The sequence below is a fragment of the Rhinopithecus bieti genome, unplaced genomic scaffold, assembly GCF_001698545.2.
Source record: "Rhinopithecus bieti isolate Rb0 unplaced genomic scaffold, ASM169854v2 scaffold_18353, whole genome shotgun sequence".
Taxonomy (NCBI): Eukaryota; Metazoa; Chordata; class Mammalia; order Primates; family Cercopithecidae; genus Rhinopithecus; species Rhinopithecus bieti.
Window position 1 is genome coordinate 1,381,117 of NW_016809465.1, and position 12,501 is coordinate 1,393,617.

The 12,501-nt window shown below is 37.6% G+C and overlaps 1 protein-coding gene across 1 annotated transcript in view; it reads right to left on the reverse strand.

Annotated features, from left to right (window-relative positions):
* The window catches only part of SPATA16 (spermatogenesis associated 16), a 264,944-nt gene that overhangs the window by 24,891 nt on the left and 227,552 nt on the right, over window positions 1–12,501 (reverse strand). Inside the window, 3 exon segments of the mRNA XM_017889485.1 lie at window positions 2,224–2,388; window positions 10,526–10,635; window positions 11,664–11,810. Of these exon segments, the coding sequence (XP_017744974.1) occupies window positions 2,224–2,388; window positions 10,526–10,635; window positions 11,664–11,810 (422 nt within the window).

Here is a 12,501-nt window from a genome sequence, read left to right on the forward strand (position 1 = left end):
TAGCGTTTTCTCCTGAGGCTGATGTATCATAATTCTAGGCATCATGCAAAAGCTCACCAGAGGACAATACTACAGTTGTGCCGTTTGATTGCCTCTTAAAGAATCTGGCTCATTTAACTTCTTTTACTATTCTTTTCTTCGTTAACATTTTAAAATAGCCAAGGTTTTAAAATTTTTAGGTCCCATTCAAAGGTTTTAAACATTCTAACCTTTGTCCCAGACAGGCACCTACTGTACTCTAATGTGAAACTATCCTGTACACATGGTCTATAGGTGACCACAAAAATGAAATGAAGTTATATCAAGCCGTGTGATATTCAAAGGTTAAAAAGAGTTCTCAAAAAATACCAGTTCAGTTCACTATGGCATCAAACAGTATGGACCCTTAGATAATCTTTCTTTGGTTTAGATATTGCAGAGTGTAAGCAGGAAGAGAGAGAATTGAGTCATTCAAAAATCTTCTATTAAACAGTCACTGTTTAGATAGCAGCATACAGGGTATTACTAGGATTAATTCTCTTTGTAAGTTACAAAGTAAAATCTATTATTGAGGGTCATGAAACCTTATAAGATACATAATTTTTGAATATTTGGCATACAGATATACATCCATATATATTTCAGTTTTTTTCTGCTGGGCATATAAGTACAAGAATATCCAATGAAATTTCATTTTCTAAGGTTTCAAATAGAGAAAAATTACACTTTAGAAAGGAATGTCAATAATGCTACTTTGAGGCTCCTTTGTGTATATTTTGAAAACTAAGTATTTCCAGTAAAAAAACAAAAACAAAACCAAACAAAAAACCAAAAAGTCATAGATGTGTGATTAAGAAGACTTAAGTGCAGAGAATTCCCCTGTATTTTTCATTTAAATCTTGAATGTGCTTTTCAGGAAGACAGGATCAACATTTTGCCGGCTTCTTAAATTAACATTTTCTTTGCTTCCTCTTATCTCTGAGAAGCATTAATCATGTAAAATTGGCCATAATATGCACTTTGAAAGCTCTATACTTACTATACTTCTGAGTGCTTTATGAATGGCAGGATAAACACTTAGCCTTTTAGAAAGTATTCTTTTGTACGCAAACGTAAAGGTTTAGAAAGTATCATTGCCAGTTTTGACTTGGTAATTCCTTGATTCATAGACTTATTTCATAGTTTTCATCTTTAGTATGCATAGTTTTATTATTTGGCTAGTCATACAACTTTGTATGCTTACTCTGAATATCAGTATTTATTTAACATGCTTTTAGCTGGTTTAGATGAACATATAAATGTTGGCAGCTCATTTCTTGATTAAATCTTAAAAAGCTCAAGGAGGGAGGGTTTCTTTAGTTATCTGAAAATTACAGGTAATCAGTTAGGGCTGTTCTTATCATTACTATGTGAATTCAATTCGGGGCTATAATTAGTTTCAGCTACTCTCAATTAAAGCTTCACAGTAAAGGGCCTTTCCCTACAACACACTAGGAGCTCCATATAGAGTAAATTTTACCTTTCCTTGAATGGGCAACACACTGTTCAGTAAACTCTTTTTCAAATGAGGTGCTACCATTTCTGATATTAATTATGGTTATAATATGCACATCTGTCTGAAGATTATTTCTGTGAGAATCCCTTCAACTAGCTTTTGCCTAGGTCTGTGTGTGGCTAAAGTGTCTGGTTTTCTAAATTAACTCGTCAATTCAGTTAAAAAAAACCATCTATGTTGACTAGCTACATTTTCCTTTCAAATAAACAACTTTTGTTGATTTATCTAAAGGTACTAGTGTTGGCACTGCCGATACCTATTTTAACCCTAGAAGTGATTGAGAAAACTCTAAAGATGATTTTTTAGGGTCATTTTTCTATACAATAATTACTCTTTTGTCCTCTCACTTTTTCATAAAAGAGAATCATGTATCAATATATCTTGGAGCTTATTAATCTCATTTTAACAAAAACCAGAAGCCTGACACACAACGTAAATAACCAGCCCCTTTCTATGTTTCTACACATCACAACGTTTTTGCTGTAATAATGGGAGCTAGTTAATGTGAGCAAATAAAAACCAGACACACACCTTCCTACACTTTTCAGTTTTGTCATGAGAACGCTTCAGGAGGGTTGGGGAGTTTGCCCTCAGACTACATTTATTACCACAGTTTTTTTTTTCCAGACCGTATCACTTTTCTGTTGATGCTGGGCCTATGAAACCCTTAAACAAAGAAAAATACTTACCAATTCTGCCTCCTGTTGACTGATGTCCCGTAGGTAGGGAATGGTTGCTAGCTCTGCCATTGCTTGATTAATCACCTGGGACTGCTCCTTTACTCTCTGCAGCTGGCTGAGGAGGCCGGCATATTGCAACTTCTCCATCACCCCTGAGGATGCAGGAAAACTCCCCTAGTCTCAAAGTAAAAGAAATGTTTTAGAACAAAACTACAGAAATAGACCTCTCCCCAGGGATGGAAGTCAGGACTTGTGATAATGTATTTACATCTTTTGAAACAATGGAATCTAGTACAAATATAGGTTTCCTTCTATCATTTTACAGTATTGTCTTATACCCCTTTTTCTAGTAGGTAAATATACGTAAAAGGGAGTCCTTTGGAGATGTGTTGAGACTGATTTGCTGATTGTCTTGCATTAGGAGTTAGGCTGAGGGGAAAAGAGGGGACTGAATTTGAATCTGCACTTCACTCACCCAGGAGTGATCCCACAGAGCTAGTGTCTGCCTAGAAGGGGCGACTTTATCTACATCACCAAAGCATCATAAGAGCTAAGAGTTGCCTACTATCTTGTTTATCTGAAAGAAATTTTTTTAATGCAGGTCGAATCTTGACAAATGTTGTATAAGTTGAATTCTCTTTATCCCAATAGCTTACTTGAAAACTCTAGCGCTGCTTTTATCTCCAGTTCTTATTGGATAGCCTTGCACAGTCTCTTCTTCTTGTTGACTAGCTTCCCTCTGTCTGCTAGGACCATTTCAACAACTAACATGTTCCATCTTGACACAGACTACTGTGTACCTTTGTAAGGACTGCCAACTCCCATGCATCTATTGGCATTTTGGGCTTTCTTAAGATGAGGCACATTTAGAAAAAAGTGGCCCACCAAGGTGAGTGTTACTGCCATGCACAAAAGAGGAGATGTTACCATCTTTAAAAACGTTTAATACAAATTGTAATGCTTGATAGGAGAGACAAAGTTAGTCATGAAATTCTTAAGTTTATCTTTAAGAAAAAGTACTTTTGACATGGGGGTATATAAGGGTTAACATAAAAGCCTTGAGATTCTGCTGCATTTGGAGGGTGATGAGAAATGGGAATTCAAAAGAGGACTTAGTTTGGCAATTGCATTGTGCGTCCTGGTCCTCAGAAGAGAAGCGTCCAAGTGCCCCTTTATAGCAGGGGCCCCCTGGACTGCCTACACCAGAATCACTATGCTTGCTTGTGGACTTTGGCAGTTAGCAAACTGAGTGCTGGGCTTCACCCAATCATGATCTCTTGTTATGTGGCCCTAGAAATACGAATTTCAGCTAGGTGCCTCCCCAGATACTCAAATATCTCAAACAGAAGTTTGAGACAAACCACCACCTTAAAGTTTAGTATCTGAGTAAAGACTATTTTGGTTTGCGCATACTTAGGAAACATAATTTCTTCCAGCAATCAGAGAACACAGACATATAATTTCACTTTCTTAAGAGAATCTCCTCTAAGGAGAAAAACTGCTAGAAACTAATATTGCCGAAGTTCAACTTAAAATTAGAAAGCACTTCTTTTTGAAAGGCCATACTCATATTCTGATTGACAGCAGCCTTTGGAAGCTGACATTTTTCTAGAATCTTGGAAATAAATAAAGACTGGGCACCATCGTGCTGTATCCGCTTTATTTGTCCCTAACACCTATACATGCTGTTCAATGAATGTTTTCTTACTCACAGTAATTTGTTCTTTCTGATTAATCATTTATCTGAAAATCCATAAACCTATAAGATTGATGATTGCAAGTGGTAGATTTGGGGTTCCTTCCTGAATTGATGAAAAACCTAGCCTACCCATTCAGTTTAAACATGTAGCTAAACAATGGCATTCTGTCAAATAGAGGAAAGCAAGTTGGAGGAGAAACGGTTTTCATTCTGAAGAAAAATTGCTTTCTTTGTCCTTCTTTAAAATAAACAATGGTGCTAGTTGTAGGGAAGTGGTGTAGTGATTCAACTCTAAAGAGCAGAAACAACTGCAGGCTGCTCAGGAACATAATCTATCAGTGTAATTTCCCAAATCAGGAAAATAAACATAGTTGGAAGGCAACAGTTTTAGCCTGATTGTTGGATGTATAACAAAACAGGAAGTGCTCTATTTGAATAAGAAAACAGGGAAAGAATACAGTTGACTGCTAATAGTCACCCCTCCTCCTGAAGCCAAATGCAGTTTTGGTTATCAGGAAACTGTAGATTAATATTTTACCTGTCCAAAAATAGGGGTTTTGAAAGACAAAGTGAAAAAGAAATAAAATTGCTATCTAGTGTGGCAGAAATGTTTTAATGCTGTTGCTTTAAGGAAATAAAGAACATAATAAAAAATAGAAATTAACTTAAATATCTAATGCTAACAAAGACTAAATCTAAAGGCAGGTAGCCCTCCCAGTGAGACTTCAGGAATGATCAAAGGGCTCCTGAGCTGCTGGAGAGAGTGTAATAAAGTGGCCACGATTGAAGCTAAAACCTCACACAGGTACAATGAGGGCTAGGTAATAGCGAGTGCAAGTGAAGGCTTAATAGCAGTTACAAATAAATATTTGGCAAATAAGTGGCACTATATAATACTGCTGAAAAGCAGAGTCTTAGTATTTGTAATGTATTTCCGTTTGGCATAAGATATAGAAACACTGATTGCAAAAAAGGGGTAGGAAACATTATTGTTCATTTCAAATGTGCATATGTAAACATTTTTTATGCTTCACTTGGAAGAAATTAAAAGTAAAATTAATGAGGTATTAAAAACATGGTTAGTTAGGTCATTTTTTGGCAAGTCATCCTGTGAAGGCAGCTTCATGCATGGCAAAAGATTTGATTATTTTAACTCTTTAACATTTAGCACAGGAAGCACAGTACATAAGGTCTGAAACTGACAGCAGCCAATAAAGTTAATGAATGGAAAGGTATAGTGCCATCCAGTAGCATGTGAAATAATTAGGACAAAAATCTAGAGAATGAAAAATACGATAGCAGCAGGGCTGCTGGCTGAATGAGGTTGATGTTCAGTGGGATTAGAAGTCACCAGGAAGGTTGTATCATATTGCAGATTATAACTCTTAAAATGCTGGAATCATCCTTGTTTGGCCATGTATTGTGTACCTAGTAGACTAATCTACAAAGATAAGGAAACTAGGGTAAAAAGTGTAAAGAGAATCATTGTCTGACACATAGAAACCTCCCTGAGACCAGGAAAGGTCTTTACTAACTGTATCCACTACCTCATAGCAAGAGTTGAAAATTCATGTTCTCTAGGAAGCTTTTACAATTAATTTTGGAGTCTAATTTGTACATTATATGTTCATTTTAATTTTTTTTATTCTTTCTTTTTTTTTTTTTGAGGCAGAGTCTTGCTGTGTTGCACAGGCTGGAGTGCAGTGGTGTGATCTCAGCCCACTGCAGACTCCGCCTCCCAGGTTCAAGCAATTCTCTTGCTTCAGCCTCCTGAATAGCTGGGACTACAGGCGTGCACCACCACATCTGACTATTTTTGTGTGTGTTTGCGTGTGTGTTTTTAATAGAAACGGAGTTTTGCCATGTTGGTCAGGCTGGTCTCGAACTCCTGGCCTCATGTGATACACCCACCTTGGCCTCCCAAAGTGCTGGGATTACAGGCGTGAGCCACTGCACCTGGCCTATATGTTCGTTTTTTAAAAATTGAATCCAGCTATGGAATCATTCCTATGTTGTGTGTACGCATGTTTTGCCTCTGGCAAGGATCATACTTTTAAATCAAAGAGATATAATCTGATTTAATAAAAGAATATTGGCACAATATTCTGAAGCTCTGATTTTGAGCCCTAGCTGTGTGAACTTGAATATATCACCACTCTGAGCCGTAGTTTCCTCATTGGTAAAATGAAGGTGACACAATGTCACCAAATTGTGAGGGTCAAATTAAAGAATGTGCAGGAAAAATACTTTTTAAATTGTAGAGCACCATGCATGTGCTTCTCCTAAACCATAGTTCCAAAGTGGTAATTTCTGCATGCAGTCAGCACCTGGTTAATGACCAGGACTGCTCTGTACTTTAAAAAAGATATGTTTGAGTAAAGAAAACTTCTTGACTATCAAATATTTCAAGAGTTTGGAAGCAAGAGTATTTTGTTAGCTTTAGAAGAAAATTTTACTCACTTTATATTTAAAATGCTTTGGTTGAGAGTAAGTTGCTAAACTATCTCTTTATATGTAATTTGTGGAGAATAAATACATGTATCTTTTAGTTTAATGGAGAAAAACTGAAAATTAGAGCAGCTAAAAGTGTTCCCTATGATATTATAATTTAGTGTATTATTGCCAAGTTAACTTTTTTCTAATTAGATATTAGGCAGGCATTATAAACCTAATATTTACAAGGTGACTAAATATTCAATATGTTTAGGGAATAGATCATGAGAATTCTTGGCATTGTCTAAGTATTGTTTAGAAAGCTACATATTTATCATTATTTATGTGACAGTATAAATGTGATAATACTTAAACATTGTGTAACTGATTCTGGTCATGGTATTATGTCAAGAACTAGTATCATCTTTTGGGTCTCCTGCTGTTAGGAATGCTGAAGTTTTAATGCATTGTATTTTCATATTCCAAGCCCATTTTCATTAAAAAACATTGTCCAAATGAATTAAACATCTCTGAACATATATGGTATGAGGCAAAGTATATTTCCTAGCCATTAGTTCCTCTTTTTTTTTTTTTCCCATTGTGGGAAGAATAGAGTCTCACTATGTTGTCCAGGCAGGTCTTAAATTTCTGGGCTCAAGCTATCCTTCCACTTCTGCCTCCCTAAGTGCTGGGATTACAGGCATTTTTTCCTAGCCATTAGGCCTTGATGGAAATGTGGCATTCTACTAGGGTAAAGTGTTGTCTGTTTGAAACAGACAACAGAAATGTAAACTAAAGCCTTAGTCACCAGTGTTAAGAATGACTGACAAATCTAAAATTCTTTAAGATAAATTTATTGCCCAAGACACTGGTCACTCACTGTCTTCTAATGGAAGTGTCTTGGGTATTGGCTGTATTCTACCAAGACATGTGAGGCTGCTTGTCACATGAGCATGACATGACATGTGAGGCTGCTTGTCACATGAGCATGTCAACAAGACTGCAGTCCTGAGTCCAGTTCATGGCTGGAAATGGCATCTCAAATCCTGCCTGAGTGAAGGTATCTGAGCAAATCACTGGTCAAAGCAAACTAAGCTGAGGAAAAAAAAAATCAAAATTCACAGAACACGAGTGGAATCTTCATATTAGAAGAAAAATAGGTAACTTCAAACTACACCACTTGTATAAAGAAAAAAAGATCTGTAAAACAGTTTCTTTGTCAAAGCAAACTAAAACCAATACAAATAATTAAAGCTAAAATTCTTAATACTTTACAAAGTGCTTCAAGAACATGGATTATGTACTTATGGTTCACAACAACTCTGCGAAGTGGGCCTGGCAGTTATCAGCCTATTTTATAAATGAGAAAAAAGTAGTTCAGAGGTTGACTTGCCCTAGGGTTACATGGCCAGAGCATGGCCTTGGGCAGAAGTCTTTGTCTACATGTATTACAAACTAGAGTAACAAACAATGACAATTCAATGCCTAAATATTCAAGTGAATGTCATTTGATATCTGACAAGAAAGAAATAACACATTGAAGGGTCTTAAAAACACTACTGAGGGCTGCTTGGGTTACAGTTAATGGTACCATGTAGGAATAATATCTAGTCACCAATTCATTATTTGCTTCATTAAGCTAGATTACCTTTGCAGGCAATTTTATCAATCCTCCTTTATGAAGCTGTTGCTGGGCGAATAATAAGAAACCTAATACCTGATATTTAGATATATTTGTGATCCCTAGGCACTTTCAGGCTTGCCTACTTCAATTTCATTAAAACTTTTTGAAACAATCTTCCGAAAACTGTTATTTCCCTTAAAAGTGAACATAGGAAAGTTCATGAAATTCTTCACAGTCAGCAAAGTGGTACTGAGACTCAATATGAGAAGACTGAGTTATTAATTAGATGTTAAGAATCTCATTAATTATGGTTTTAAAGTCTCCTTTATAGCCACATAAAAGATACTTGTCTAAACAAATTTCCAAATGGCCAGGATACTCTTTAAAAGGTGATAAGAAAATGAGTTAAGAACATTGCAAAAGTGCATAATGCCTAGTTAGGCCTGGCCTATGTTCACACAGTGAGATCTGAGCTGGCAACAGATGATGTGGTCAGTTTTCTGACAAGTGAGAAGGTAAGTGTTTGGACGAACGGAGGCAAGATGGCGCACTTCCGGGTTCTTCATCACCAACTTTTCCCACGCGCGGGAAAATGCAGCCGGCACCCAGGAAGGTGCAGACCAACCGGGCATGCGCCAGGTGACGTCAATCCGAAGAGACCAAGATTTACCTGGTCGCACCTGCGGAAGGCCCCCCCACACGCCCGTGCCCCGCCTATTGCCCTCCCACTCCCAGAAAAGCCGCTCCCGGCCAGCGCCCCGCGGACTTCCCAGCCCCTCCACTCTTGTCGGGACTGCAGGAACTCCGTCTGAGAGCTCACCGGGCGACTCTCTTGGCCTCCTTTGCCGGAGGCGGACAGACCTCTCCCTACCCACCTACTTCCCTGAAGCTAGGTGACCAAAATAAATTTGCAGTTTTGCTCCTACCCTTGCCTGCTCGCTGGTTCTTTTGTGCCCGCTCTGGTGGTCTTAGAAAAACAAATCAGTAAGGCAGGCATTGCTTCAAAGAACCAGGCCTGGCCAGGCATGGTGGCTTATGGCTGTAATCCCAGCACTTTTTGAGGCCAAGGCAGGTGGATCACTTGAAGCCAGGAGTTCAAGACCAGTCTGGCCAACATGGCGAAATGCTGTCTCTACTAAAAATACAAAAGATTAGCCAGGCGTGGTGGTGCACACTGTAATCCCAGCTACTCGGGAGACTGAGGCAGGAGAAGCATTTGAGGTGGAGGTTGCAGTGAGCCAAGACCGCACCCTGTACTCCAACCCATTTGACAGAGCAAGAATGTCTCAAACAAACAAACAAACCAAAACCCGAAAAACTAAAAACTAAAAAACAAAGGGCTAGGCCACAGGCAGATCACATTCATAGCACCCGACACACTGGCTCTGCTAGGCTAGCCATGCATGAGTGACATGAAATAATGCTACACGGTGATGGTTCCGGTTAGCAAAGCTTTCCCTGCTTGCATGGGCCTGATGATGAGGGTAATGATGTGTGTGGGTTTTTAGGATGGTGTTTTGTTATGGCAGCCTGAACTGCTTAGAGATAGATAGATTTCTTATTAACAGAAATATAGGGGAGACAATTGAAACATGGTTGTGGAGAAGGGGTAGCTTTGTGGTAGGAACATCAGTAAAAACGTGCTTTTGTATTTGTAATGCATGGAATTGCAAATCATGCAAATAGATTAGGTGTTTTATAGCTTTTCCAAAATGCTGAATAATATTATTGAGCAGATAAACTGCTGAACAGATGTTAAGTAGCTGTTTGTGATGACCCCCTTGGTTCCCCTTATAAGGTAAGAACATCAAATCAATGATGTAACACAAAAGAGGGAACAGGAAGGAAATTCTTTAAAATTTCCACCTTACAAGCCTTTTGAAAAATATTAAAAGAGGAGAAATCTGCAGCCTTTATAGCCTGTTAATGAGAAGCTCTCTTTATATACTTTCAGTACAATGGCTTAAATTTTGTAAAATAGCAGTGTAATTCAGGTCTTATTTTGGACTCTTTAAGACTGAAAAGTAGAAAAGGCATATTTTTCCTGGATCATAGAAAGAGATTAGATAATTTACCTTATGGCTATATAAAGATCAATTGCCAATGTTTAGAGAAGCATCCAATTCATCAGTGCGGTACGAAGGCACTATCTTGAAAAGCTCTGAATTCTTGTGTAGGTAATGAGATGGTTATATGCAATAGCTCAATAAGTGAAATAGAGAAAACATGGTGCTTGCTAAAATTTTCTTATTGATTTGAAATGACAAATTCACTGCAATGTTGAATTAGATATCAGGAAGGCATAAAGAAAAGGTTCTTTAAAGAGACACTACTCTAATAAGTGCTTGAAATTGCAAAGTGTAGCATTATAGTATGTTTTAGAAGAAAAGAAATAAAATCATTAGCTAAAATTTGCTTGTTTTTGCAAATGAGAGTTACTATGAACGTTTCCAAAATCCCCTAACACTTGCACTGTTTGCCATGTAAGCCTTATATACTTTTAGAATTCTCTGATATTTGTACCTTGGGCAAATATAAAAGACTCATATACCTACATTCAATTGAGTGCTTCTAATAAAATCCAATATTGGCAAGATTCGCTTCCCCATTGTCTCCATTTGTCTCACTGTATCTTCTCTGGTCAGACCGAAAGGTGTTTTATGCTCTAAAAATTGTAACAATAAACTTTTATACTATTTTCTCCAGACTTCCATTTCAAAATGTTTTCTTTAGCAAGCTATAAACGGATATCTCAATATTAATAGATACGAAATCTTTAGTATAGAAACTAGTCCCATCCCTAGACCATATGTATAACAAAGAAAGATCTATGAGAAAGGCAGAGGAGACACTGCCCTTTAGAAACTATCATTTATCTCTTTTGTTGTGTTTCTTGATTGAGAGATCTAAGAGACAGCCTATAATGATTCACCGATCTCTTCAGAGTCTGTTTTTCCTGAGTTGTGAAAAAATGCATCATAAATGTGTCTGATTCTTGTCTTGTTCCTCCTAGGTATTATTCAAGTGTGCAGATCCATTGACTTTGAATGTAGCTCGAAGTTCAGATAAGCCTCAGAGGATACAGTGCCAGACAAAACACACATTCTTAATTATGTGGTTAGAGCTGCAGGAATAAATTTAACCTGGTCATGAATTCAGCCCATAAGTTTGAGATTTCAACTCCATGTGAATATTTTCTTGATTTTTGAAAGTTTCAACTCGGATTACTGAACACCATTTAACTGTAATACTCTCCAGGAAATCTAAACTCTTGGCTAATTACATAAGAAAAGAGGAGAACCGACATTAATACAACAACAGATAATACAAGTAATTTAAGATTGTCATTGGCTATATTCTTGATTTCATATAGCAGTTTCATTGCATAATTTTCTTCTACCTCTGCTAACTGATAATGATGAAAAGTAGTATTCTTTAAGTGCTGTATGATTAGTCATTGATGATAGAGGTGGGCGGGGTCAGATGATTAGATGATTAGAGTCAGGGGGGTGGGCATTCCAGGACTGTGTGTGTTCTTGGGGGAAAGATTTCCTGGAACCAGAATTCCAAGTATTGTTAACTAACCCACAGAGAAGATTAGGAGGACTTAATTTTAACTCAAACATTTTTTGGGGCCCAAAACTCATCACAGGTCCTACTACATGCTAGACCTTGTAGGTTCAGATGATTTACCTGTGAATATCGGCAGCTTCCTGCTTGATATTTTTTCCAAAAATTTTCCATCTTCTTTGTTTTTGAACCCAAGAGTCAAGAGATATTGTTGGGGAGGAAAAGATGACCAGTCAACTGTCTGAGGCAACATGTGGAGTGTCTGAAGATCTGAAATATGACAGAAAAAGAACTAATAGGCTTTTTTATGGTTTTAATATGTTTAGGGTTTTTCCCCCCAGATTTCAGGAATTGTACATGGAAAAAATGATAACTATAAACATGAAAGGTATGAAGTAAAATTATATGTATCAAAAGGTCGAATAGATAACATGTCAAAATCATATTTCATTATACCTTTCTTAGTAATCTAAGCATACACAAAGCATAACAATAAAATATGGCTAGATCACATGGTCATCTTTCCTCATCTTCAGAATAACAGACATTCAGGACCAGCTTGCATGCTTATTATGTTTTAGCTGTGACTATTTACAAGAGACTTTGATTTTTCATTTTTTCTTTTTTCTTTTTTTTTTTTAGACAGAGTCTTGCTCTTGTCTCCCAGGCTGGAGTGTAATGGCATGATTTTGGCTCACTGCAACCTCCACCTCCCAGGTTCAAGCGATTCTCCTGCTTCAGCCTCCTGAGTAGCTGGGATTACAGGCGCCCGCCACCACGCCCAGCTAATTTTGTATTTTAGTAGAGATGGGGTTCCACCATGTTGGCCAGGCTAGTCTCAAACTCCTGACCTCAGGTGATCTACCTGCCTCAGTCTCCCAAAGTGTTGGGATTACAGGCGTGAGCCACTGCGCTCGGCCGAGAATGTGATTTTTCTCTTCCTAGCTTAAGATGTAAGGAA